Here is a 27,554-nt window from a genome sequence, read left to right as displayed (position 1 = left end):
TAGACTGACCTGGAATTTACTATGTAGTCTCAAGGCAGCCCAGAACTCATATGATCCTCCTACCTTAGCCTTCTGAGTGCTGGGATTAAAGGTGTGCAACCCCCCTCCCCCGGGCTATTCCAGTTTTTATGCTTAGGCACTCCTGTCCTAAAGTGTGAGCAAAGGAAACTTTTATAAGTATATTGTTTGTTTTTTTATTTGTTCTTTTAGAGAGCGAGAGTGAGAGAGAATGAATTGGTGTGTCAGGGCCTCAGCCATTGCAATCGAACTCCAGATGCTTGCACCACCTAGCGGGCATCTGTGACCTTGTGCTTGCCCCTCCTTTGTGCGTCTTGTTTACCTGGGATCTGGAGAGTCAAAGAACATGGGTCCTTAGGCTTTGCAGGTAAGCGCCTTAACTGCTAAGCTACTTCTCCAGCCCTTATTTATATTTTTAAATTTTGTATTTTATTTATTATTTGAGAGACAAGGGCAGGGGGGTTGGGGAGGAAAAGGACAGAATGGTGCACCAGGGCCTCCAGCCGCTGAAAATGAACTCCAGATACATGCACAACATTGTGCATCTAGATTTATGAAGGTCCTGGGGAATCAAACCTGGATCCTTTGGCTTTATAGGCAAACACCTTAACTGCAAAGCCATCTCTCTAACCCTTATTTGCATTTTTAAAGAAGACACAGTTTCACAAGAAGCACTTTTTTTTTTTTTCAAACAGAAGAAGATTGTTTTAAAAAGTATCTGTTGTCTTAGAAAACAAGTCTGCTCAGCAAGCACTGGGGCAATCCCAGTGGAGAACCAGTGAAGCAGAAGTTACACAGAGGAAGTAAGCTCTGAGTTATCCACAAATGACTTCTTGTTTGCAAGGCTCCAAATGGGCCAGCACAGCTCTACAATGGAAACCAGCTCCCAAAGGCTCCAGAGTCCTTTCAGTTGGTGGCTCAGGACTGGCTCACTCCCCAGGAGGCTGCATCTGCTTACAGAACTCATCAAACTGCTGCTGCTCCAGTTCCGTCATGACTCTGTTCAGAGCATAGATCTGAATGGAGAAACAGATATGTTAGCAGGGAACAGCTGCTCAGACTTCAGACACAACAGGCCAAGTCATCGGAAAATGCAGGCACTGCATGAAGAATGGGTATGAAAGTTGGTGATGTGGGAGCAGGATGATAAGAGGTATAGAAAAACTGGGGATAATACAATAGCTAACAGACAATGGATGGTTTTATGTATAAACAATATGATGATAGGTCATGGTAGTAGAAGGAAAACCCTAACAGAATTCCAAGATGAGGTCACACACATCCTTCTTCACCTTCTTTCATTCTCACAGAATTTACATGTTCACTAAAGATAAAAACTGATCAGAGTGAGGTAACCCAGACCCAGAAAGCCAAGCGCCACATGTTCTCTCTCATATGTGGATCCTAGCTACAGATGACTGGGCTTCTGTGTGAGAATGAGAATACTTAGTAGCAGAGGCCAGTAAGTTGAAAAGGAGACATAAAGGGTAGAGAAAGGAGGGGAGGAGGATACTTAATAGGTTGATATTGATATTGTATATATGTAATTACAATGATTGTAATGGGGAGGTAATATGACGGAGAATGGAATTTCAAATGGGAAAGTGTGGGGGTGGGGAGGGAGGGAATTACCATGGGATATATTTTATAGAAAATGTTAATTAAAAAAAAAAAAGGTGTTTACCCCCCCCCCAAAAAAAAAAACAACAAACTGATCAGAGCAGGGTGTGGTGATGCACACCTTTAATCCTAGCACTCAGGAGGCAGAAGTAGGAGGACTGCCATGAGTTTGAGGCCACCTTGAGAATATATGGTGAATTCCAGGTCAGCCTGAGCTAGAGTAAAACCCTTCCTTGAAAAAATAAAACAAACTAAAGCAAAAAAGATAAAAACTGATCATAAAATTTCCCAATTTGTGGATAGAGGTACCATATTTCAACATAATAAAGTCTATATACAACAAACCTAAAGCCAATATCATACTGAAAGGGGAAAAATTTGAAGTATTCCTACTAACTTCTAGAATAAGACAGGGTGTCCATTCTTTTCACTGCTATTTGAAATGACACTTGAAGTCTTAGCTTGAGTGAGAAGACAAGAGAAAGAAATAAAAGGAATACATATTGAAAAGGAAGAACTGAAACTAACTTTATTTGTAGATATGACTCTATATATAAGAGACCCTAAAGCCTCCACCAAAAACCTCCTAGAGGTGAATACTTTCAGCAAAGTGGCAGGGCATAAAATTAGCACACAAAAATCAGTAGCCTTCTTATATGACAGTGCCAGACAGACTGAGAAAGAAATCAGGGAAATAAAAAAAATGACTTAAAATATCTACAACCAAGGAAGTGATAAGACCTCTACAATGAAAATATTACAACACTAAAGAAAGAAGTTGAGGAAGACATGAGAAGACTGGAAAGATCTTCCATGCTCATGGATTGGAAGAATTAATATTATGAAAGTGGCCAGCCTACCAGAAGCAATATACAGATGCAATGCAATTTCAATCAAAATTCCAAAATTTTATTCCCACAGAAATAGAAAAAAAAAAAAATCTTAAAATCTCTATCACACCCACCAGGTCCCAGGAAACACTGCAGAGGAAGTGGCAAATTCACTGAGTGCTGCTCTCACTACTAGCTGGAGAACCTTTCCTGTGGACATGGCCGTAGACACTGAAGAGACTCAAAACTCACAAAAGCAGAAAATAAGAGGCTGCCAAGACTTCAACACTCAAGGAGACTCCTAACACAGCCTCTATGGCTCAGCAGACGCTGCAGAAGAGGGAGTAGGAAGAATTTAAGAACCACAGGGTTGGAAGGCATGCTGAAGGCATTGGCCCTCTCTACATGAACTAACTGGTGAATTCACAACCCCACAGTGATTACTTACTGATGCCCTACTAAGGAGGGCCTCAGTGGAATGGGGGTGTAGAGAAGGATCAAAAGAGGATAACCTGATGGGAATATGACTAATTTGCAGTGTGTTCATATGTTAAAGTCTCCAATAAAAATTAAAAGACTCCCAATTTATAAAGAAAGAAATAAAATGAATTAAGGTGTGTGTGTGTATACAATTTAATAAACTGAAATGGAAATTATGAGCCAGTTATGGTGTTATATACCTGGTCTGTGGAGTTGAAAGGTGAAAACAGGATTAAGAGCTTTGGGAAAATAGTGACTTTGAGGCTAGTTTGGACTACATGGGACTCAGTCTCAAAAAAAAAGAAAAAAAAATCAATTAAAACAGCAATAAAAAAAAAAAAAAAAAGACACGAGGGCGAAGATGGCAACCGCCTAGCTGCCTGGCAGATCCCGGTGAAAGAAAGGCAAGATATTAAGGGTTCACTGGGTCTTTTAGGGGAGAGCAATCTCCAATACATTGCCAGTGGAAGGGCACAGAGGGGGAAAAACAGGGAATCGCTGATTCCCTTAAGGGTGGGTAGCCCACCCCTCCCCTCAAGTAGCCACCGTTTCCACTGCGTTGATTGATCCCTGCATGTGGAAGCTTAGACTGCTCCGCCCACTCGCTCACTTACTGCTCTGGCCGCTGCACATTCAGTGAGCCCAGGCCCAGAGCAACTGCCATGTAAGCTCAGACTGTGTCTGTCACTTGTGCCAGCTCAGGTGCCAACCCCTACCTATCTGCTGCGCCATCTGTCCACCACTGTCCTGTTGCAGGGGAGCACAGACTGCTTCCAGGTCCCAGTGTTCCCCTGCCAGAGTTTGGGCTGCTTCAGTGCTTGGTGCCTCAGTGTCCCTCCTAGCAGCTTTGGCACATTACCACTTGAGAGCTCAGGCAACTTTGGTGCCCCTGCCAGGCAGTAGATCAGGCAGTTTTGGCAAGTGAGAGCCAAAGCCCAGGCTGCTTGGCAACTGCCTCAGGGTACCTCAGATTCCCATTGTGCTTGAGTCCAGGATGATCCACCCACCTCCGTGCCCATACAATGTGATGGGCAGACTATAGTGCAAAAGAAATAACATGAAAAATCAAATGCAAGAAAATCCAGTTAGATCACCCAGTCCTACAATAAACATCTGTAATCAAAACATAGAAGAGTCATTAGGATCAGAACACTAAAATGAAGCTATGAGCAATGCAACCCTGACCAAGCTACTGGTAGAACTTGCAGAAAAGCAACAAAGGACCAATAATTATATGGATGCTGCCATCACTAAACTAGACCTAATAGATAAGAAAATGGAAGGAGTTCAAAGACAGTTAAAAGATTTGAGGGAGAGTGAAAAAAAAGACCTCAAAAATCAGCTGGCCATGCTAAATGAAGACATAAAGAAATGCTAGGATGAATTCTAAGAATCATCAAGAAAATCAGAAAATGACGTGAAAAGGGAGCTTAACAGAGGGATGGAAATCATACATAGAAAAGTAGTAGAAAATGCAAACCTAACTGAACAAGTCCAAAACTCTCTAGAAGCTCTCAAGAATAGAGTTAGCTATGTGGAGGATAGAAACACTGATCTGGAAGACAAGATGGAAGAAACAGTTAGAGAGTTCAAAAATTTCAGTAAGTTTAAAAGTTCCATGAGGGAATTGTGGGATACACTTAAACATCCTAATATCAGGATCAATGGAATACCAGGAGGAGAAGAAATTCAGACCAAAGGCATGGAGAACTTATTTAACAAAGTAATTGAAGAAAACTTCCCCAGTCTCTTAAAAGAAAGGCCCATAAAGATACAAGAAGCCAACAGAACTCCAAATGGACTGGACTAAAGAAGAAACTCTTTAAGACATACTGTCATTAAGACTCTAAACATTGACACCAAAGAAAATCCTAAAAGCAACACCACTTTCAAAGGTAACCCCATCAGAATTACTCCAGACTTCTCAATGTAAACCCTGAAAGATAGAAGGGTCTGGGAATGAAACACTGCAAAGTCTAAGAACCTATGGCTTCCAACCCAAAGTACTCTACCCAGCAAAAGTATCCCTTATAATAGATGGTGAAAGAAAAACTTTCCATGACAAAACTCAGCTTTACAATTATATGAATACAAAACCAAACTTACAGAGAATATTCCAGGAAATTCTCCACAGAGAAGAAACAAATAACCAAACTCAAATGCCGACAAGAAGCAGATCACAATAAATGGATAGTGGATGAAATAAAACCTGAAATTGCAAAATTTCTAGAATTGAATGACAATGAGAACACATCATACCAAAACTTATGGGACACAATGAAGGCGATCCTCAGGGGAAAATTCATAGCACTCAATGCCTTCATAAAAAAGACAGAGAGATCCCAAATCAATAACCTAACTGTCCACCTAAAGGCACTGAAAAAGCAAGAAAAATCCAACCCAAACAGCTCCAGAAGGAAAGAAATAATTAAAATCACAGCAGAAACTAATGAATTGGAAACCAAGGAAACAATTAAGACAATTGACAAAACAAGGAGCTGGTTCTTTGAAAAAATAAACAAGATTGACAAACCTCTTGACCCAGAAAAAAAAAAAAAAAAGAGAAGCTTCAAATTAACAAAATTCAAAATGAAAAAGGAGAGATCACAACAGACATAAGTGAAATTGGGAGAATCATCAGGACTTATTTTATTTCAAAAACCTCTACTCCACAAAACTGGATAATGTGGAGGAGATGGATAAATTCCTGGACGCATACCATCTATCAAAGCTAAACTCAGAGCAGATTAATCTCCTCAATGAACTGATCACACTGATGGAGATTGAAAAAGTAATAAAAAACCTCCCCAAAAAGAAGAGTCCAGGACTAGATGGCTTCTCAGCTGAATTCTATCAAACCTTCATGGAAGTACTCAAACCAATCTACCTCAAACTGTGCCACACAATTGGAGAACAGGGAAAGCTACCTAACTCTTTTTATGAAGCTAATATCACCCTAATTCCAAAACCAGGTAGAGATGCCACAAGAAAAGAAAACTACTGGCCTATTTCTCTGATGAATTTAGATGCAAAGATCCTGAACAAAATACTCGCAAAGCATTATCCACCTTGACCAAGTGGGATTCATCCCAGGAATGCAGGGGTGGTTCAACATACGGGAAATCTGTCAATGTAATACACCACATAAACAAGTTTAAACATAAAAACCACATGATCATTTCGATAAATGCAGAAAAGGCCTTTGACAAGATACAACATCACTTCATGATCAAAACATTGGAGAGAACTGGCATGGTTGTTTCATATCTTAACATAATAAAGGCAATATACAAAGCTACAAAGGCCCAAATAATACTTAATGGAGAGAGACTGGAGGAATTCCCATTGAGATCAGGAATTAGACAGGGTTGTCCACTCTTACCTATGCTTTTCAATATAGTACTGGAAGTCCTAGCTCAAGCAATAAGACAGGAGAAGGAAATAAAAGGGATACAATTTGGAAAGGAAGAAGTTAGCTCTATTCCGTGATGACATGATTGTATACGTAAGAGACCCAAGAGACTCCATCCCAAATCTCCTGAAGGTGATTAACTCCTATAGCAAAGAAGCAGGATACAAAATCAATAGCCTTTCTATATACAAATGACAAAGATACAGAGAAAAAAATAAGGGACATGGTCCCATTTTCAATAGCAACAACTACTACAAAATACCTTGGAATAACGTTAACCAAGGAAGTGAAAGATCTATACAACAAAAACATAAAAACACTCAAAAAAGAAATTGAGGAGGACTTTAAAAAATGGAAAGACCACCCATGCTCCTGGATAGGCAGATTTAACATTGTGAAGATGGCAATCCTACCAAAGGCAATATATAGATTTAATGCAATTCCAATTAAAACCCCTATAGTGTTCTTCATAGAGATAGAAAAAATGATCTCAAATTTCATATGGAAAGGCAGAAGGCCTCGCATATCCAAACATATCCTCAGCAAAAGAAATACCTCTGGAGGCATCACCATACCTGATCTAAAGCTGTATTACAAAGTCATAGTAGTAAAAACAGCATGGTATTGGCATAAAAACAGGAGTATAGACCAATGGAATAGACTTGAGGACCTGGACTTTGGGTCAAGCAACTATAGCTACTTGATATTTGACAAAGGCCCTAAAAATATAGGCTGGAAAAAAGACAGCATCTTCAACAAATGGTGTTGGACAACTGGATAACCATACGCAGGAAACTGAAACTTGCTCCACACATTTCGCCATGCACTACACTCAAGTCCAAATGGATCAAAGACCTCAATATAAGACCAGAAACTTGACTACTACTGGAAGAAAATTTAGGAAGTACTTTCCATGATATAGGAATGGAAAAAGACTTCCTGAATAAAACCCCAGTAGCTAACGATCTTATACATTTACCAAACCAATGGGATCACATGAAGCTGAAGAGTTTCTTTACAGACAAGCATACAATAAGCAAAGCCAATAGATTACCCACACAATGGGAGAAAATATTTGCGGGTTATCCAACTGACAGAGGCCTAATCTCCAGAATCTACAAAGAACTCAAAAATCTTAACAGTAAAAAGTCAAACACCCCACTCATAAAATGGGGCAAAGAGCTGAACAGGCAGTTCACAGAGGAAGAAATACAAATGGCAAACACACACTTAAGAAAATGTTCATCATCCCTAATCATCAGAGAAATGCAAAGTAAAACAACTATGAGATTCCATCTTACCCCAATAAGGATAGCAACCATCAAAAAATCAAATGAAAATAAATGCTGGAGAGGATGTGGAGAATTAGGAACCCTCATCCACTGTTGGTGGGAATGTAAGATGGTACAACTACTTTGGAAAGCAATATGGAGACTCCTGAAAAAGCTGACTATAGAGATACCAACAGACCCAGTTATTCCCTTACTGGGCATCTACCCTAAAACCTTCAAACCACAGGCCAGAGAGATTTGCTCAACCATGTTTGTAGTAGCTTAACTTGGAATAGCTAAGAGTTGGAATCAATCCAGATGTCCATCACTAGAAGAATAGACAACTAAGATGTGGTATATCTACACAATGGAATTCTATACAGTAGTAAGAAAAAAAATGACACAATGAAATTTGAGGAAAAATGGTTGAACCTGGAACAGATCATTCTCAGTGAACTTACCCAATTACAGAGAAACATTGTCACATAGTCTCACTCATTTACAGCACCTAACCTGAATCTATCCAAGATACATTACATACCCAGCAAGCATCTCGTGGACTAGACAATAGGATGGGTGGGGAGGGAGAGGAGGACAACGGAGGGTGGGGGGAACACAAATCTAGACCCAAACGGCAATGGTACCATAAAATTCTACTTCCTAAAAGGTAGACCAAATGGCTGAACCTTCACCAGGCCCTTAGAGGGAGCACCTGAACCACAAGACACTGGAGAGGGTATGATGAAGACTGACCTTAATCTTCTGCAGCTTCCCTTCCTCCCTCCTTCCCCCCACCTCTCTCTAACTCTTGTTTATTAGTTATCTTTTTATTCCTTCTCTTAGTTGGCACTGACCTGTAACTCCCAGTGCCAGCATGAGGCTATCATCCACAATGAGCTTTTGATCAGGGAGACCTACAAGGTTTCCTAAAAGAAAGACAGATTTCTGTCCAAGTACTTGATAACCCACCAAAGGTTAGTGGTAAGACCCTACTGCTGAAGACACCTTATGTGGTCAACATGTAAAATGGAATGGCATGGCTGGAAGCTGGAAGAGAGTCAGTACCCAAAGAGGCAAAGGTGCTACATGGGCGACTGGGGGAAAATGAACAATATCTGTCCAAGCAACTCATGGTCTAACCTACTTAGTAGCAAATAACCTGTTGTGATGCCCACACAACTGCAATAGTGGCACACAACCATGGTGGGGAACCAACTGCTCTTGATTTGGCTAACTGATCCCCTCAGTGGTATGGGACCCATAGCTGGAGCTGGGAAACAAGTCAGAACCATTTCCAAACATAAGGCCACTCTCCATTATCAAGCTATCATCAACTGTGGGCTACAAGAGGGCTTACACCTATTAAATTCTCTATAAAAAAAGTAAAGGTTATCTCATTTGTCCTGGTGCTAACTTACTTTCCTTTGGAGAATCTCCTCTTTTTCAGATGTAGATCCTAAGGAGAAAGCTGCCCCATCATACCTCAAAAGGGCACCAGCTGAAACTAAGAAAAATTGGCAAAACAAGTAAGGGTGCTGTTTTCCTGGTGAACTGGGTACCAGCACAAGGGTGAAGAAGATCAACACAGAGAAAAATCAACTCCTACCAAATCAGAGAGCCAGAGACTCAGAGGGCCCCAACACCTCATCACTGAAGCAGACCAAAAATGAACCGAACATGGCTCAGGGAAATTTTGCGGAAGAGGGGGCAGAAAGAATGTCAGAGCCACATGTTGGGTCATGATATGCAGAGACATTTATCCTACCCATAACTGTGGGCTAACTCCACAATGCATGACCCATATACCTCAACAAAGAGGGGCCAAGGGGAGGGGGTAGATCATGGATGAGCCTAATTATGGTACCAAACTGACTGTATTTGCTGAATATAAAACTAATTAATAAAAAAACAAAAAATTAAAAAAAAAAAGAGATGAAAGGAGGGACAGAAAGGAAACACAAGAGGCACAAATAGCAAATACAAAATAAGAGCAGAAAGTAATGAAAGAACCACCAATGTATGATAGAGAGGATTGCTGAATGGCCAGATGAAGAACCTCTAAATACAATACAACTGATCAATGTAAAAGGGTGGTGGACACAAACAAGCAATGTTAGGAATCAGAAACACAGGGTTACTGACATAAAAAAGAAAAGTAAACAGAATATTATAAAATTTCTGCCAATACATTTAAAAATGTTAGCGAAGTAAATTTGTACACAAAGTAAAATCAAAACCAAAAGCTTGCTGGGCGTGGTAGTGCACACCTTTAGTCTAAGCACTAAGGAGGCAGAGGTAGGATCACCATGAGTTTAAGGCCACCCTGAGATTACATAGTGAATTCTAGGTTACCCTAGGCTAGAGTGAGACTTTACCTCGAACACCCCTCCAAAAAAAAAAAAAAAACTTGAAAAAACAAAACAAAACAAAAAATACTGAAAGCTTAACTGAGTAATCTTAAAAATTCTTGGTAAAATGGAAAACTACCACAAATGAGTCCTGAAAAGTCTAAGATAATAAAAATGGTAAATCTTTACCATAATAAAAATAAATAAATGGTTAAAAAACTAGAATGAAGAGCACCAGTTACAGGACAAGGTATCTACCACCAACTTTAGACACAGTGGTACATACACAAAAGTTCACAGATGTGCAAAAGTAAATGGCTTACTAGGTTATCACCATCATTGAGGAGCATGTAGAGGTAGTACATGCATTCAGAGCAGCTTGGGAATGATCAGTATAAAAGGAGCAGAGCATGTGCATGGGAAATGTGGGTACATGACCACAGGGGCAGGCGGAGCACATTCTAGTTCATTTACTTCTTTCTTCTTCAGACAATGTCTCATCACCATGTTGCTTAGAATGGGTCTTGGACTCAAGCAATACTCCGGTATCAGCCTCCTAAATGCTGGGACTACAAGTGTGTACTATCCTGGCTTCAAGTCTACTTCTTTTTAAAAAATTTTTTATTTAGCCAGGCATGGTGGTGTACGCCTTTAATCCTAGCACTCGGGAGGTAGAGGTAGGAGGATCATTGTGAGTTTGAGGACAGCCTGAGCTAGAGTGAAACCCTACCTCAAAAAACCAAAAATAATAAAAAAAAATTCATTTGCATGTGCCAGAGCCACTTGCTGCTGCAAATGAACACCTGTCTGGCTTTACATGGGTGGCTGAAGAACTGAATCCAGGCCAGCAGGCTTTGCAAGCAAGTGCCTTTAACCACTGATCTTCCTTAGCCCCTCAAATCTATTTCTTAAGGTGGTAGAAAATATATACTTTTTTTTTTTTTGGTTTTTCCAAGGTAGGGTCTCACTCTAGCCCAGGCTGACCTGAAATTCACTATGTAGTTTCAGGCTGGCCGCAAACTCATGGCGATCCTCCTATCTCTGCCTCCAGAGTGCTGGGATTAAAGGCGTGTGCCACCATGCCTGGCTTTACATTAAAAAAAAAGTTTTCTTTATTTTACTTATTTTGAGAGAGAGAGACACACAGAGCGACAAAGAAGTAGACAGAGAGAATGGGTCTGTCAGGGCCTCTAGCCATTGCAAATAACTTCAGACAAATGTACCACCTTGTATATCTGGTTTACATGGGTACTGGGGAATTGAACCTGGGTCTTTAAGGTTCGCAGGCAAACGCCTTAACTACTAAGCCATCTCTCCAGCCCTACATAAGTGTTTTATTCTTTAGATTTCATACACGTTGGGGGCTGCTTTAAGCTTCGCAGGCAAACGCCTTAACTACTAAGCCATCTCTCCAGCCCTACATAAGTGTTTTATTCTTTAGATTTCATACACGTTGGGGGCTGGGGAGATAGCTCAGCAGTTCATAGCACTTGCTTACAAAGCCTGCTACTCAGGTTCAATTTCCCAGTCACATATGTAATGCTGGAGAGGTACTTGTTTACAGGGCAAGAGAGCCTGGTACACACACATGCAAATAAATATTTTAAAAATGCATGACATGTATACTTCAAAATAAATAAATAAATAAAATTTTTTTTTTTTTTTTTTTTGGTTTTTCGAGGTAGGGTCTCACTCTGGCTCAGGCTGACCTGGAATTCACTATGTAGTCTCAGGGTGGCCTCGAACTCTCGGCGATCCTCCTACCTCTGCCTCCCAAGTGCTGGGATTAAAGGCGTGCGCCACCACGCCCGGCTAAATTTGTTTTTTTTGAGGAAGAATCTCACTCTAGCCCAGGCTGACCTGAAATTCACTATGTAGTCTTAGGGTGGCCTCAAACTCATAGCGATCCTCCTACTTCTACTTCCCGAGTGCTGGGATTAAAGGCATGTACCACCATGCCAGCTTATATGAATATTTAAAAAAATCTTTTTTCCCCTCGAGATAGGGCCTTACTCTAACCCAGGCTGACGTGGAACTCACCCTGTAGTCCCAGGCTGGCATCAAATTCACAGTGATCCTCTTACCCCTGACCACCCCCCCCACCCGAGTGCTGGGATTAAAGGTGTGTACCACCACCTCTTGTGTTAAATCTTTTTCTTATGTACAATAACTAGCCAGTCTTTCATATCTGTATGTTACTTTCCTAGGAGCTGAGAGTTATATTAAATAGCAACTTGGAGACTTCCTGATCAAGGAGGCAGAATGGTAGGAGAAAGGAAAATAAAATAAGACAAGAAGAGATCCACATTGGGCCAGGGTGTTGGACGTTCCATGGAGAAGGAAAGGGTCACTACAGTGTGCAACATTGCTTTAATTGCTACATGTGTCTCCATTCCTTTTCATCTCTCACATCTTCATGGAATGTGATATCTTTGCAGAGCTGGTGCACACTGTATTGCCTCCTACCTTCCAGGGGCACTGGCACATTCCTGTGGCAGATTACATTGCACTCCAGAGATACAGATGAAAATAGCAAAGCAGCTGTAGGGCAAAGCAAATAGGAAGGAAGGCATGTTTGGCCTGCAGGCCTGCTCTTTGTTAACTACTGGACTCTGGTCACAGCACTTCCCCATGGAGAGAGGATCAGCTCTGCCTCATGGGGCAATATACTTTATGTATCCCTCACTTGCTCCAGGAAAGATTTACAAAGGACAAATGGGAATAACAGTAACACCTGCCTTGGTGTGGGGACTATGTGTGTGTTCACACATGTGCGGTTTGGCTAGTGCTGACATATGTCAACTGTCACCAGACAGCAAGCCCAACTTTACCCCTCATCAAGTGAACATGAATGTGACCAGTTGTTTGCAGACACTATGAGAGCATGCTGACTGCTTGACCGATGATTCTGGGTCATAATTGGTGCTAGTTATCAAATGCCTTTTCTGGGCCAGGCACTGTGTACCATGCTAAGTGTCTTCCATATACAATTTCTACAGTAGAAGTAGATGCTACCACTCACTCTCATTTTACCAAAGAAGCATCAAGGAAGGGATGTTCATTCAGAGAGGTTAAGCATCTTGACTAAGATCATGGGAAGAGCTGTTGAAATCAGATAATTTGAACATGTGGATCCACATGGAAAGGGTGTTGATAAGGATCATAATTTCAAGGCCACCCTGGGATACATGAAACCCTGGCTCAAAAAACCAAACCAAATCAAACAATGTAGGCTGGAGAGTTGGCTTAGTGGTTAAGGCATTTGCCTGCAAAGCCAAAGGATTCCAGTTCGATTCTCCAGGACCCACGTAAGCCAGATGCACAAGGGGATGCATGCATCTGGAGTTCTTTTGCAGTGGCTGGAGGCCCTGGTGACCCATTCTCTCTCTCTCAAATAAATAAATAAAATACATACACATATATACATATATGGTAATGTGGGCTGGAGGGATGGCTTAATGGTTAAGGTGCTTGCCCACAAAGCCAAAGCTTTGACTCAGGTTGGATTCCCCAAAACCCATGTAAGCCAGATGCACAAGGTGGCGCAAGCATTTGGAGTTTGTTTGCAGTGGCTAGAGGCCCTGAGGTGCCTCTCTCTCTCTCTCTCTCAAATAAGAAGAATAAGCAAACAATAAGAAAAACTTTTAAAAAAAGCTAATGCAAATGTATATTGTTCAAGCATATCTACAAATATATTTAAATATAAGTATAGGGCTGGAGAGATGGCTTAGCAGTTAAGGTGCTTGCCTGCAAAGCTGAAGGAACCAGGTTAGATTCCCCACGACCCACATAAGTCAGATGTACAAGGTGATACATGTTTATCTGGAGGGTTTTTTTTTTTTTGTTTTTTTTTTTTTTTTTTGCACTGGCTGAATGCCCTGGTGTGCCCATTCTCACCCTCCCTCTCAAAAAAAAAAAAAAAGATTACTAAAAAATATAGAATATTTAAAATGTAAGTGTATAAAAAAGTACTTACTGGGGCTGGAGAAATGGCTTAGAGGTTAAGTGCTTGCCTGTGAAGCCTAAGGACCTGGGTTCAAGGCTTTATTCCCCAGGACCCATGTTAGCCAGATGCATAAGGGGGCGCATGGGTCTGGAGTTCATTTGCAGTGGGTGAAGGCCCTGGCGCACCCATTCTCTTTCTGTCTGTCTCTCAAATAAATAAATAAAAATAAACACAATTTTTTTTAAGTGCTTACTTATGAGGAAGGGGAAAAGAGCATTAAAAAAAAGAGACAAAGGGGCTTCAAATTTATATACATAAATTTTTTTTCTTTTTTTTTTTTGAGGTAGGGACTTGCTCTAGCCCAGGCTGACTTGGAATTCACTATGTGGTCTTAGGGTGGCTTCGAATTCACAGTGATCCTCCTACCTCTGCCTCCTGAGTGTTGGAATTAATGTCGTGTGCCACCACAACTAGCTTTTTTTTTTTAAATTTTAAAAGTCATTTTATTTATTTATTTGATACAGAGGGAAAGAGAGAGAGAGAGAGAGAGAGAGAGAGAGAGAGAGAGAGAGAGGGAGGGAGGAAGAGAATGGGCATGCCAGGGCCTCTAGCCACTGCAAACAAACTCCAGACATGTCTGCCATGATGTGTATCTGGGTAATGTGGGACCTGGAGAATGGAACCTGGGTCCTTAGGCTTCACAGGCAAGTGCCTTAACTGCTAAGCCATCTCCCCAGCTCCTTTTTTGAGGCAGAGAGTCTCACTGTAGCCCAGGCTGATCTAGAACTCACTATGTAGTCCCAGGTTGCCCCCTGCCTCTGCCTCACGACTGCTGGAAATAAAGGTGTGCGCCCCATGACTGGCTATTTTATCTTATTTTAAAAAGATTCTAGGCAAATGTGTCAAAATGCTAAACACTAACAACTTGGGGATCAGGTATTTTCTATAACAGTCCAGATTTTAAAATTTCTTGTAAGCTTGTATGATGCCTCATGCCTGTATTCCCAGCACTTGAGAGAACTGAGGAAGGAGGACTGCTGTAAAGTCAAGGCTAGCTTGGACTACATATTTTTTTTTAATTTTTAAATTTTTATTAACATTTTCCATGATTATAAAAAAAATATCCCATGGTAATTCCCTCCCTCCCCATCCCCACACTTTCCCTTTTGAAATTCCATTCTCCATCATATTACCTCCCCATTACAATCGTTGTACTTACATATATATAATATCAACCTATTAAGTACCCTCCTCCCTTCCTTTCTCTTCCCTTTATGTCTCCTTTTTAACTTACTGGCCTCTGCTACCAAGTATTTTCCTTCTCACGCAGAAGCTAGCTTGGACTACATATTGAGTTCCAAACTACATAGCAAGACTCAGGGCTGGAGAGATGGCTTGGCAGCCCAGTTTTGAATCCCCAATACCCACATAAAGCCAGATGCATGAAGTGGCGCCTGCACCTGGAGTTCCTTTGTAGTGGTAGGAAGCCCTAGTGCACTCATTCTCTCTCTCTTTTTTCTTGCGGAAATTTTTTTTTTTTTCCTCAAAAGCAAACAAAACAAAGGGAGGAAAGACCAGCAAGCCTTTTCTTTTTGCTCTTTTTGTTTTTTTGAGGATGGGTCTCACTCCAGTCCAGGCTGACGTGGAATTCACTATGGAGTCCTACGTTGACCTCAAACTTAGTGATCCTCCTACTTCTGCCTCCCGAGTGCTTAAAGGTTTAAAACTTTTTCTTTATGTTAAATATTAATGTAAAATATGTCTGGATGTGGTTTAATATTAACACTGTAAATACTTTAAAGCTTTTTATTCTTTTTTTGTCGTACACTTAGGATAGACTGACCTTGAACTCAAGGCGCTCTTCCTATCTCACTCAGTCTGAGTGCTGGGATTAAAAGTGTGAGCCACCATGCCTGTTTTAAAGCTTTGCATTCTTTAAAACTTTTTTTTTTTTTTTTTAAATTTTGGGCTGGAGAGATGGCTTAGCGGTTAAGGCTTCCTTTCAAAGCCAAAAGACCCAGGTTTGATTCTCTAGGACCCACATAAGCCACCTGCGCAAGGGGGGGGGGCGCTGAAGGCCCTGGTGCGCCCGTTTCTCTCTCTCTCACTTCTGCCTTCTCTCTCAAATAAACAAACAAATAAAATATATTTACAAATATTTTATTTTATTTGTATGGAGGAAGAGAATGAGAATGAGAATATGAATAGGCGCCCCAAGGCCTCCAGCTGCTGCAAACGAATTCCAGATGCATATGCAAGTTTGTGCTTATGGCTTTACATGGGTACTGGGGAACTGAAGCCAGGTCATTAGGCTTTGCTGGCAAGCGCCTTAACCACGAGCCATCTCTCCAGCCCCTTTTTATTCTTAAAATGACTAGTAAGAAACACACTGGTGAGCTTAAAGCTTGGGCATGGGTGGCTTCTCTCGGCACCCAGCAGAGAAACGTGTGTAGAGGGCTGTAGGACACACACGCTTCAAGCAGCGCTTTCTCCTCTCCTTCTGTCCCCTCCCTCACACATGGCTTCTTTTTCTCCTTTCCTCCTTCCCTCGGGTCTCTACCACAAAAAACTGTCCCTGGAGTCATCTGGAGACCTGGCACTGGTTGGGACTGTGACACTAACCTGGCTGCCGGGTCCCCAGACGCTCGGTCTCTCTCAGCCGGGGAAGACGTGGCTGTGTCCGGAGGCGAGCGGGGCTCCCCGGCCTCGGCTCTCGGTCTCCGGCCGCCCACAGGCCCCCAGCGCCCCTCGACCCTCCCTCACCTCCGCTCTTTGTCTCTGCTTCAGCTCCTGCTGCGCGGACTTCTGCTTCGCCTTCTCCCCGCGGCTGACAGGCTCCTTAACTTTGGGTTTTTCTTTACGGGCCGGCGGGTCCATGGCTCGGCGAGGCGTCGGAATCCTCCTCGGCGAGCTCCGACCTGGGGCCGAGAGACAGGCGCATCTCTGCAGACCGCCGCGGACCCCGGTCCCCGCCCCGCCGCCCCGCCCGTTCTCGGGCGCCCGCGGGCCCGCCTCGGCGCGGACGGCCCCTCCCTCCCGGGCTCTCGGTCCGCACCTCGGGCTCGAGCCTCGGCCTCCGCCTCCCTCCGGAGCGACCGCGCGGGCGCCGGGGAACCAGGCCCGGGAGAGCCGTTCGCGTCGGGCCGGTCGGGGCCCCTCAGCCTTGGGCCCCGGCTTCCCACGGCCGCCGAGCCGACAGCTACGGTCCGGGACGGCCAGCCCGGCTCACAGCCCGGCCCGGCCCGCAGACCCTTCCCTCTCCGCAGTGTGACGGACCCCGGAGTCGGCGCCCTACCGGCCGCACCTCAGACTTCCGGCCTCCGCAGGGCCGCAGACCAGGCCTCACTTGGGGTTCACCCCGGCCTCGACTCCCCTTCCGAGCGGCCCCCGGCGCCCACCACTGGGCACCCGCGCCGGCGGAGGCGGGGCTGAGGCCTGAGGCTGCCCCGCCCACAGGAGCTGCGCGTGCGCAGAGGCCTTGCAGAGGCGTGGAGGGGCGGGGCGGGACCTTCACGGACCTATCAGAACTGGGAGGGGCGGAGCCTATGGTGGTGGGGCGAAGCAGGGGCGGGACCAGGGAAGGCTGAGCTTGGGGAAGGGGAGGTCTTTTCACTAACTGGAGCTTTCCCTGGGACAATGTCTGGGACAGCTGCTGGCCTTCGAGGGGTGTTCTCTGAGTCCTGAGTTTGAAATTGCTGCGTACTAGAATTCTAAGCCTCAGGTACTTAATTCGAATAGTCAAGATTGGTGATTGCTACCTTCCTAATGCATGGGGTTATTAAGAAAGTGAATGCTTTTAAAGAAGTTTATCTGATTTTCAACTGAGTGCTTTATGCAAGCTAGGCAAGCCCTCTACCACTGAACTATATCTCAGCCTTTTTTGGAAAAGGAAATCCTTTTTTCAAAAATGTTTACTGTTTTTTTCATTTTTATTTGTGCGTGTGTATATGTGTGTATGTGTATGATGTGTGTATGGGCACACATACTACTGTGCACATAAGGAGGTCAGAGGACACCAGGAGGAGTTTCTCTTCTCCTTCTACTCTGGCTTTCTCTTTTCTTTTTTTTCCCTTTGGTTTTCCCCTTTGGTCTCACTCTAGCCCTGGCAAACCAGGGTGGCCTTGGACTCATGGTGATCCTCCTACCCCTGCCTCCTCAGTGCTGGGATTAAAGGCGTGCGCCACCACGCCCGGCGGCTTTCATTTTTATTTGGTATATTAGTAAGAAAGAGAAAGAGAGAATGAGAGTGAGTGAGAGAGAGGAGGAGGAGGAGGGAGGGGGGGAGGGATGGAAAGAGAAAAGCAGTAATAACTATACCTCCCTTACTCCTCATAAGTCGGTACAGTATCTACATGTGCACTAATAAACGACTGTGCCCATTTTATAGATAGGAACAGAGGAATTGAAAAGTTACGGGTCACAGGAAACCATGTTCAGACCTACTACCTTTGTTCCTCTACCTCAGTGGCAAGGACAGAAACAAAGGACAGATGCTAAGCAGTGAGCGCACAGCCTACACGGAAATCACTCGGATATTCCAGTCTAAGTGTAAATTGTTACATCCTTTTGGGAGGCCAGTAGATGTCAGCACTACTTACCAAATTCCTTCAGATGGGAGTGACCACAGGGAAAGATAAACACTGTGTGATTTCATTTTTATGAGATATCAAAACTAGTCAAACCATTAAGAAACATAAAATAGAAGCCGGGCATGGTGTCACACGCCTTTAATCCCAGCACTTGTGAGGCAGAGGTAGGAGGATCATCATGAGTTCTAGGCCACCTTGAGACTCCATAGTGAATTCCAGGTCAGCCTGGGCTAGAGTGAGACCCTACCTCGAAAAACCAACCAACTAACCAACCAACCAAACAAAAGAAACATAAAATAGAGCGGTGGTTGTCAGGAGCTGGGAGGAGGGGGTACAGTGTCGTTTTCAGTGCACATGGTTTGCTTTGCAAGATCAAGTTGCAGAAACCTACTGCACAACAATTCTTTTGTACTAGGGACATAAAAATGTATAAAATTCTAGGCCTATAATTTCAGCTACTCTGGAAGCTGAAGTAGGTGAAATTACAAGTTCAGGACCAGTCTGTGTAACTTAGATTTTGTCTGAAGTAAGAGGTCTGGGGAAATAGTGCCTAGTACTTGTGAAGCCCTAGGTTCATCTCCGGTACTGATAAATATATAAAGTAAAAGGCTAATATGGCAAGAACTTTTTTACCCCAAATAAAAATATGATTATAGGGGCTAGGAAGATTGCTCAGCAGTTAAAAGTTCTTGCTTGCTAAGTCTGCTCCAGGTTTGATTCCCCAGTAACCAGTAAAGCTAGATGCATGAAAGTTCATAGCCCATGCATGTGGAGTTCATTTGCAGCCACTAGAAGCCCTGGTGCACCCACACTCTCTTTCTCAGTTTCTCCTTGGAAATAAATAATAAACAAATAAAAACAATTTAGGTATTACTTATTTATTGAGAGAGAGAGGGAGGGAGAGAATGGGTGCACCAGGGCCTCTAGCCACTGTAAACAGTCTGCAGACACATGCACCGCTATGTGCATCTATCTTGCGTGGGTACTGGGGAATCAAACCCGGGCGTTTATACTTTGCATGTGAGTGCCTTAATTGCTGAGCCATCTCTCCAGAGCCTTATTTATTTATTTTTTTTTTAGTTTTTATTCTTGTTTGTTTTTTGAGGTAGCCCAGCCTGACCTGGAATTCACTATGTAATCTCAGGGTGGCCTTACAGTCATGGTGATCCTTCTACCTCTGCCTCCTGAGTGCTGGGATTAAAGGCGTGTGCCACCATGCCTGGCTTCAGACCTTTTTCTTTTTTTCTAAAAAATAATATTTATTTATTACTTCAGAGAGAATGTAAGGGTTTTTTTTAGAGAGAGTGAGAGAGGGAGGGAGGGAGAGAGAGAATTGGCACTCCAGGGTCTCAGCCACTGCAATCAAACTCCAGAAGCTTGCACCACCTAGTGGGAATGTGTGACCTTGTGCTTGCCTCACCTTTGTGCATTTGGCTAATGTGGGAGCTAGAGAGTAGAACATGAGTCCTTAAGGCTTCACAGGCAAGCACCTTAACTGCTAAATCATCTCTCCAGCCCTAAAATATTTTTTAAAAGTGTACAAAATGTGATAAGCTAGCTTGGGAAAAGATGAGGAAGGGATAAATTAGGTGTGTAGTGTTTGTATTATGGGAGTGATTACACATGAGGATAATAAGTAACAAGAGTTGTTCAGATAGCCAAAAGAAAAGTTGTCCAGAAAGGAATTACACATCTCACCAAGTCTTCCTTTGTGTTTTCATGTGACGTGTGTTCTTTTCTTTTTTGGTTTTTCGAGGTAGGTTCTCACTGTGGTACAGGCTGATCTGGAATTAACTCTGTAGTCTCAGGGTGGCCTTGAACTCATGGCGATCCTCCTACCTCTGCCTCCCGAGTGCTGGGATTAAAGGCATGCGCCACCACGCCCGGCATGTGACATGTGTTCTATTTGCCCTTCCCTTATTTCTTTCTCCTCTCTCCTGGTTCCTATCTACTTTAATGACTTACACATGCATGCACACACGTGTGCATACACACAGACACATGCACACACAAATTGCATATATAAGGAAAAGCTTGCAGTGTTTGTGAGTCTGGCTTATTTCACTTAATGTAATGATCTGAAGTGCCATTCACCCCTCTTCTCATTTCCTCAGATGTGAAAAACAAAGGGGAGCTAGCCTTTCAGAAAAGGTGTGCCAGGATCAAATTTATCTGGAGTCTCTGTTGGCACTGGGCGTTGGAAGAAAAGAGAGTTGGGACAAAGTTCCCTTCTGTGTGGTGGCACTAGGTGGTTCCCTCGCTTTTAGGGAGCCCCCTCTCTGCTCTGTTCCTTTATCAAGGACAGGGTGTTGTTTGTTTGTAGGGACAGCTAGACAGCCATCTGTGGGGCAGAGGGAGCCCTTGGCTTGGGGTTTTGGTCTTTAGAATATGAACTTTTCTCAGACCCACCTCTGCCCTTCCTGACACTTTTGCCTAATGCCTAATTGCCCTGACTGGGGGAAGGAGATGTTCCCAGGTCTGCTGCTAAGGGTCAAGGATCTCTGATTCCAAAAGTGGTGAGTCCTCTCCCCTCCCTTCAGTCTTTTTAGTTCCTTAAGCTTTTTAGGGAGCTTAGGTTCTATAGAGAAATAATCCGCTAACTTCTTTTATTCCCCTTACTTCTTGTAAGGACAATGTTTAGCTGTCACTTAGAAACACAAAAAGGGACAGGTGACAGGAAAGATGGATGGGTTTGTCTATTATTGTCATAATTATTATGACTGCAGCTTGTATGTAATTAGCCCTTACCATTAGTGCTGGCTCCTCTGCTTTGTGATTTGGGGATGATCATTTATACACAGGTAGGGTCTTCTACAGCAGCTTGGGAGAGGACTTGGCGAGGGGACTTCTGTTGCAATCTGTTTCTCTCATTTAGAAGTTTCAAAAATTGAATTGTTTCAACCTTAAAATGGACATCACTGGGAACAAATATTTCCAACTTAGGTAGTGGTAAGGTTGGTTGCTGTATGTAGAGTTTTGTAAGCCATTAAGCAACAAAAGGAAAATAAGCAAACTAAATTAGGAGGTCATTGACCGAAATGACTCACTGAATTGACAAAAATCTGTAAATTGATAATATATACTGAAAGTGAAGCTGTGGAAAAGCAAGCAACTTTATGTGCTTTGGTCAACTGATCCTTATGTAGAGCAATTTGGCTGTGAAATCTTGCCTCAGATTGCAGTCATCAATCCACTGTCACTTGTCATAAGGTGCAGAATAGCAAGGCACTGGAAAACAGTGGAACAATCCTGTAATATGGAATTCTTTTTGAAAATTCTCACAGGTCCATATTGGGGTTAAAAGAATATTTGATGGCATGGAAAACTTGCCTAATGCAGTGTGTGGTGAAAACACTGGGTATGAAAAAAGTAGATACACTATGGCCCCCCCTTTTTTATATTTTAGTTTTTTTGAGGTAGGGTTGCATTACATCTCAGGCTGACCTGGAACTCACTCTGTAGTCCCAGGCTGGCCTTGAACTCACAGTGATCCTCCCACCTCTGCCTCTCGAGTTCTGGGATTAAAGGTGTGCGCCCTGCCTGGTGCTATTTTCTTTATTTTTAAAATTTTTTATTAACAACTTCCATGATTATAAAAAAATACCCCATGGTAATACCTTCCCTCCCCCCACTTACCCCTTTGAAACTCCACTCTCCATCATACCCCCTCCCCATCTCAATCAGTCTCTCTTTTACTTTTGATGTCTTGATCTTTTCCTCCTCTTATGATGGTCTTTTGCAGGTAGTGTCAGGCACTGTGAGGCCATGGATATCCAGGCCATTTTATGTCTGGAGGGAGCATGTTGTATGGAGTCCTGCCCTTCCTTTGGCTCTTACATTCTTTCTGCCACTTCTTCCTCATTAGACCCTGAGCCTTGGAAGGTGTGATACATATATTGCAGTACTGAGCACTGTGGTCATTTCTTTCCATCACCATGATACCTTCTGAGTCGTCTCAAAGTCACTGCCATCTGAAAAGAGAAGTTTCTCAACCAAAAGTGAGAGTAGCATTAATATAAGGGTGTGAACAATAACAGAAGTGCTTACTGGGCAGTTTGGTAAGCATAGTATATACATTTAGCTAGACAACAGCAGACATTATACCCCTAGGGCTCATGACTACCCTTGTTTTAAGTTTTCAGTATCAGGGGTGTATTCCCTTCCCTTGGAGTGGGCCTCAAGTCCAATTAGAGGGCAGTTGGTTTCCTCCATAACAGACATGCCACTATTGCACCCATGGCCCTATTTTTATTTTTATTTTTTTTGGTTTTTCAAGGTAGAGTCTCACTCTGGCTCAGGCTGACCTGGATTTCACTATGTAGTCTCAGGGTGGCCTCGAACTCACGGCGATCCTCCTACCTCTGCCTCCTGAGTGCTGGGATTAAAGGCGTGCGCCACCACGCCTGGCCCCCTTTTTTTTTTTAAAGACTGTGTACCTGCATAAAAAAATTTGAAGAAACTATCTCTAGGCAGAGAAATTATAGGTGATATAAATTTTCCTTCTTCCTTCCCTCCCTCCCTCCTTCCTTCCCTCCCTTTCCTCCTCTCCTCTCTCCCTCTCCCTCCTTCCTTCTCTCCCTCCCTCCCTCCTTCCCTGTTTCTTTGTTTTTCATGGTAGGGTCTCACTCTAGTCCAGGCTGACCTGGAATTCACTATGTAGTCTCAGGGTGGCCTTGAACTCATGACAACCCCCCTCCTACCTCTGCCTCACAAGTGATAGGATTAAAAGAGTGTGCAAAAAAAAAAGTATGCTACCACACCTGGCATAAATTTTCTTAATTGAGGGGGATAAGCCTCAAATTGTATGTTCAACTTTAAGAAGTGAAATATTTTACATTTATTAGAGGATATTTCATTCTTCAATGGAAAGCTATCTTTTGAATATTTATTTGAGAGAGAGCAAGAGGGAAGGAGAGAAAGAGGGAGGGAGGGCTGAAGAGATGGCTCAGCAGTTAAAGTGCTTGCTTGAAGAGCTTGACAGCCTGGGTTTGATTCCCCAGTACCCATGTGAAGACAGATGCACAAAGTGGTGCATGTGTCTGGAATTCGTTTGCAGTGGCTAGAGGCCACGGTAAGTCCATTCTCTTTCTCTCTTTATGTGTGTGTGTCTGTATCTTTCTGCTTGCAAATAAATAAAATATTTAAAATTTAAAAAAGAAATAGGGAGGGAGTGGGGGAAGAGAGAGAGAGACAGAGAGAGAGAGAGAGAGAGAGAGAGAGAGAGAGAGAGAGAGAGAGAGGGAGGGAGGGAGGGAGGGAGGGAGGGAGGGAAGGGGAGACGGAGAGGGAGAAAGAAAGAAAGAACGGGTGCTTTAAAGCCTCTTGCCGATGCAAATGAAACTCCAGATGCATGTGCCACTTCATGCATATGGCCTTATGTGGGTACTGGGGAATCAAACCTGGGCCTTTAGGCTTTGCAAGCAAGTGCTTTTAACCACTAAGCTATCTCTATAATCAAAAAATTATCTTTTTTAATTTATGAGAGAGAGAGCAAGAGAGAGAGAGACACAGAGAGAATTGGTGTGCCAGGGCCTCTAGCCACTGAAGACTCCAGATGTGTATGCCACCCCGAGCACATGCACCACCTTGCACACATGCATGGTCTTGTGTATCTGGCTTCACAGGCAAGTACCTTAACTGCTAAGCCAGATTTTATTTATTTATGAGAGAGAGAGAGAAAGGAAAAAGGGGGGCGGGCAGAGACAGATAGACAATGGGCATGCCAGAACCTTTAGCCTCTGCAAACAAACTCCAGACACATACGCCATCTTGTGCATCTGGCTTACATGGGTACTTGGGAATTGAACCTGTGTTCTTTGGCTTCACAGGCAAGTGCCTTAATGGCTAAGCCATCTCTCTAGCCCTCAAAAATATTTTAAATCAACAATATTATGATTTAATAAACTTAATTCATTCTGGTTTAAATTGTCATTCTACTGAGAAATCTAAAAATTAATTTAATATTGAATGCATGGCTCTAAGAGTAAGAGTGTTTCATTTTAATTTGTATTCTGCCCTACCTTGCTCTCTTGAAGCATGGTCTCAGGATAAATTGTTACTCTAACTAGTTTAATCAAGAAAGCACAATTTGGCTGGTGACATAACTCAGTTGGCAGAATGCTTGCCCAGAATGCATGAGAACCTGGGTTCCATCCTCCGCATCCCACAAACCAGGTGTGGTGGTGCACTTTCGAGGTGGAGGTGGCAGGATCAGAAGTTCAGGGTCATTCTTGTCTAATAATGAGTTGGAGGTCAGCCTCAAGACACTATCTCCAAAAGAACCCCCCAAGCCGGGCATGGTGGCACATGCCTTTAATCCCAGCACTTGGGAGGCAAAGGGAGGAGGATCGCCATGAGTTCAAGGCCACCGTGAGACTCCTTAGTGAATTCCAGGTCAGCCTGGGCTACAGTGAGACCCTACCTCAAAAAAACAAAAAAAAGAACCCCCCAACATTCTTTATTTTTATTTATTTATTTGACAGAGAAAGAGGGAGAGAGAGAGAGAGAGAATGGGCATGCCAGGGCCACCAGCCACTGCAAATGAACTGAAGATGCATGTGCCCTCTTGTACATTTGGCTAACGTGGGTCCTGGGGAATTGAACCTGGGTCCTTTGGCTTTGCAGGCAAACATCTTAACCACTAAAGCCATCCCTCCAGCCCACCCCCAACATTCTTTAAAGCATTATTTGGGCTGGGGGGATGGCTCAGTGGTTGAACGCATTAGCTTGCAAAGCCTGTTGGTTCTAGTTCAACTTCTCAGTACCCTCGTAAAGCCAGGCACAAAATGGTTTATTCATATGGAGTTTGCAGCAGCAAGTGATCCTGGAAAGCCCATTCTCTCTCTCTTTAAAAAAATATTTATTTATTTATTTATGAGAGAGAGAGAGAGAAAGAGAAAGAGGCATAGAGATGGGGAGAGAGAGAATGAGCGTGCCACAGCACACAGCCACCACAAATGCACCACAGGTGCATACGCCATCTTGTGCATCTGGTTTATGTGGGTCCTGGGGAATCAAACCTAGGTCCTTTGGCTTTGCAAGCAAGTGCCTTACTCGCTGGGCCATCTGTCCAGCCCCCATTCTCTCTCTTTAATAAATAATTTTTTTCTTTTTAAAGAAAACAGGTTTTACTTTTATAATCAGAACATTCTAATAAAAATATTAATATAACATTAGTTCCCTCCGTCCTCTGGATCTTGACTAGCAGGTGTGGTGTGGAACACTTGCATGCTTGCTCCCTGAGGTAGGTGTAAAGGAACCCACTGCCCAGCCAGCAGGAGCCTGCTCTGCCAGAGGCATCTGCCACACCCCTGCCAGAGCTCTTTCTCTGCAGAGCCATAGGCAGCCAGGCTGTGATGGAAAGAATGGAAGACAGTTCTGGACATCCAGCAGTGCTCCAAGAGAACTAAGCCATCCCACCTGCCCTTTCATTCTGAAAATGACCTCCTTTATGACTTCAATTTCCTTGTCACCTTCAGAGACTATTTTTAATGACAAGATTCATCACCTGATGTTTGGCCCCATTGTTTAAATCAATGTAGTAAGAATGTCAATTATAAAGACTTCCTTAGGTTGACTTTGCAAATGTAAAGACATACAGATTGAGACTGAACAACTTCTAAGGCCATAAAATTAACTTCTGTCTGGAGGTTTTTTTTTTTTTTTTTAAGGTAAGGCGTTGCTCTAGCCCAGGTTGACCTGGAATTTACACTCTGGAGCCTCAGAGTGGCCTCAAACTCAGAAATCCTACCTCTGCCTCCCAAGTGCTGGGATTAAAAGTGTGAGCCACCAAGTCTGGCTACCTTATTTATTTATTTATTTTGACGTCTGGAAGTTTTAATAAAGAATCTCAAGGTTCGATCGGTAGCGGGAGCGGAGAGCGGACCCGAGAGCCCTGAGCAGCCCCACCGCCCCCGCAGCCTCCCGCCGCCGCCCCCGCCCTCAGCGCCGCCGACACCGAGCCCAGCACCCCGGGCAGCGGCGCAGGGAGCGGCGGCCTCGGCCTCACATCGGCGGCGCCTGCCGGCGAGGACAAGAAGGTCATCGCAAGGAAGGTTTTGGGAACAGCAAACTGGTTCAATGTAAGGAATGGATATGGTTTCATCCACAGGAACGACAGCAAGGAAGACGTGTTTGTACACCAGACTGCCATACAGAAGAGTAACCGCGGGAAGCACCCCGCAGTGCAGGAGACGGGGAGGCCGTGCAGTCTGATGTGGAAGGAGAAAGGGTGCGGAGGCGGCCGTGCTGCGGCCTGCTGGAGGTCCGGTCACGGCGGTAAGCGTGCAGCAGACCGTCCCCACGGTAGACGCTGTCCGCGTGGTAGGGTCCTCCGCGTCGTAGTGAGCGCGGGGAAAAGAATGAAGGACGGAGAGCGCTCCCGAAGGCCAGGCCCAACGACGCCGGCCCTTCCGCAGCGAAGGCTCCCGCCTGACCGCGGGAGGAGGCCCTGGGGCGCGGACCACAGTCGTCCCACCTCCTGTGCGGGGAGAAGTGATGGAGGGTGCTGACAACCAGGGTGCAGGAGAGCAAGGCAGGCCCGTGAGACAGGACATGTATCTGGGTTATAGACCACGATTCCGCAGTATTCATTTCAGGGGTCCTCCTCGCCAAAGACAGCCCGGAGAGGCTGGCAGTGAAGAGGACAAGGAAAATCGAGGAGATGACACCCGAGGTCAGCAGCCACCTCAGCGATTACCGACGCAGACGCCCAGAGAACCCTAAACCAGAAGAAGGCAAAGAGACAAAAAAGCAGCTGATCCACCAGCTTGAAAATTCGTCCGCTCCCGAGGCTGAGCCGGGCGGGGCTGAGTAAATAAATGCCGGCTTACCATCTTTACCATCATCCAGTTTAGTCATCCAACAAGAAGAAATGAATATGAAATTCCAGCAATAAGAAATGAACAAAAGATTGAAGCTGAAGACCTTCAGTGCTTGCTTTTTGCCCATTGACCAGATAAACTAGAACTATCTGCATTGACTATGCAGCATGTTTTTTTTTTTAAATTAATTTATTTACTTATTTATTTGAGAGCGACAG

At 43.9% G+C, this 27,554-nt stretch overlaps 1 protein-coding gene and 1 pseudogene across 2 annotated transcripts; one reads left to right on the top strand and one right to left on the bottom strand.

The window, feature by feature from the left end:
* Window positions 1-678: 678 nt before the first annotated feature.
* On the bottom strand, window positions 679-17,365 carry LOC123460812 (small vasohibin binding protein). 2 transcript variants are annotated; one of them, XM_045150391.1, is made up of 3 exons: window positions 17,230-17,365; window positions 16,689-16,843; window positions 679-1,034 (listed from the first exon to the last, which is right to left on the bottom strand). In XM_045150391.1, the coding sequence occupies exons 2-3, from the start codon at window positions 16,800-16,802 to the stop codon at window positions 948-950; spliced, it is 201 nt and encodes a 66-aa protein (XP_045006326.1). In that variant the 5' UTR covers window positions 16,803-16,843; window positions 17,230-17,365; the 3' UTR covers window positions 679-947. The 2 variants fall into 2 exon arrangements, with proteins under 2 accessions (XP_045006326.1, XP_045006327.1); XM_045150392.1 differs by lacking the exon at window positions 17,230-17,365 and adding an exon at window positions 16,981-17,083.
* LOC101607115 lies at window positions 16,801-27,554 on the top strand (annotated as a pseudogene).

This window comes from Jaculus jaculus, chromosome 5, assembly GCF_020740685.1.
Source record: "Jaculus jaculus isolate mJacJac1 chromosome 5, mJacJac1.mat.Y.cur, whole genome shotgun sequence".
NCBI lineage: Eukaryota > Metazoa > Chordata > Mammalia > Rodentia > Dipodidae > Jaculus > Jaculus jaculus.
Note: the sequence above shows the minus strand (reverse complement) of the source record. Positions and strands in the feature narration are given on the sequence as shown.

Bases quoted from the DNA above. Each gene is read 5' to 3' on its own strand.
- LOC123460812 (XM_045150391.1), bottom strand. From the start codon at position 16,802: ATGGACCCGCCGGCCCGTAAAGAAAAACCCAAAGTTAAGGAGCCTGTC. The intron at 1,035-16,688 runs GTGAGGGAGGGT...TTCTCCATTCAG, and splicing joins AGCAGAGACAAAGAGCGGAG to ATCTATGCTCTGAACAGAGT.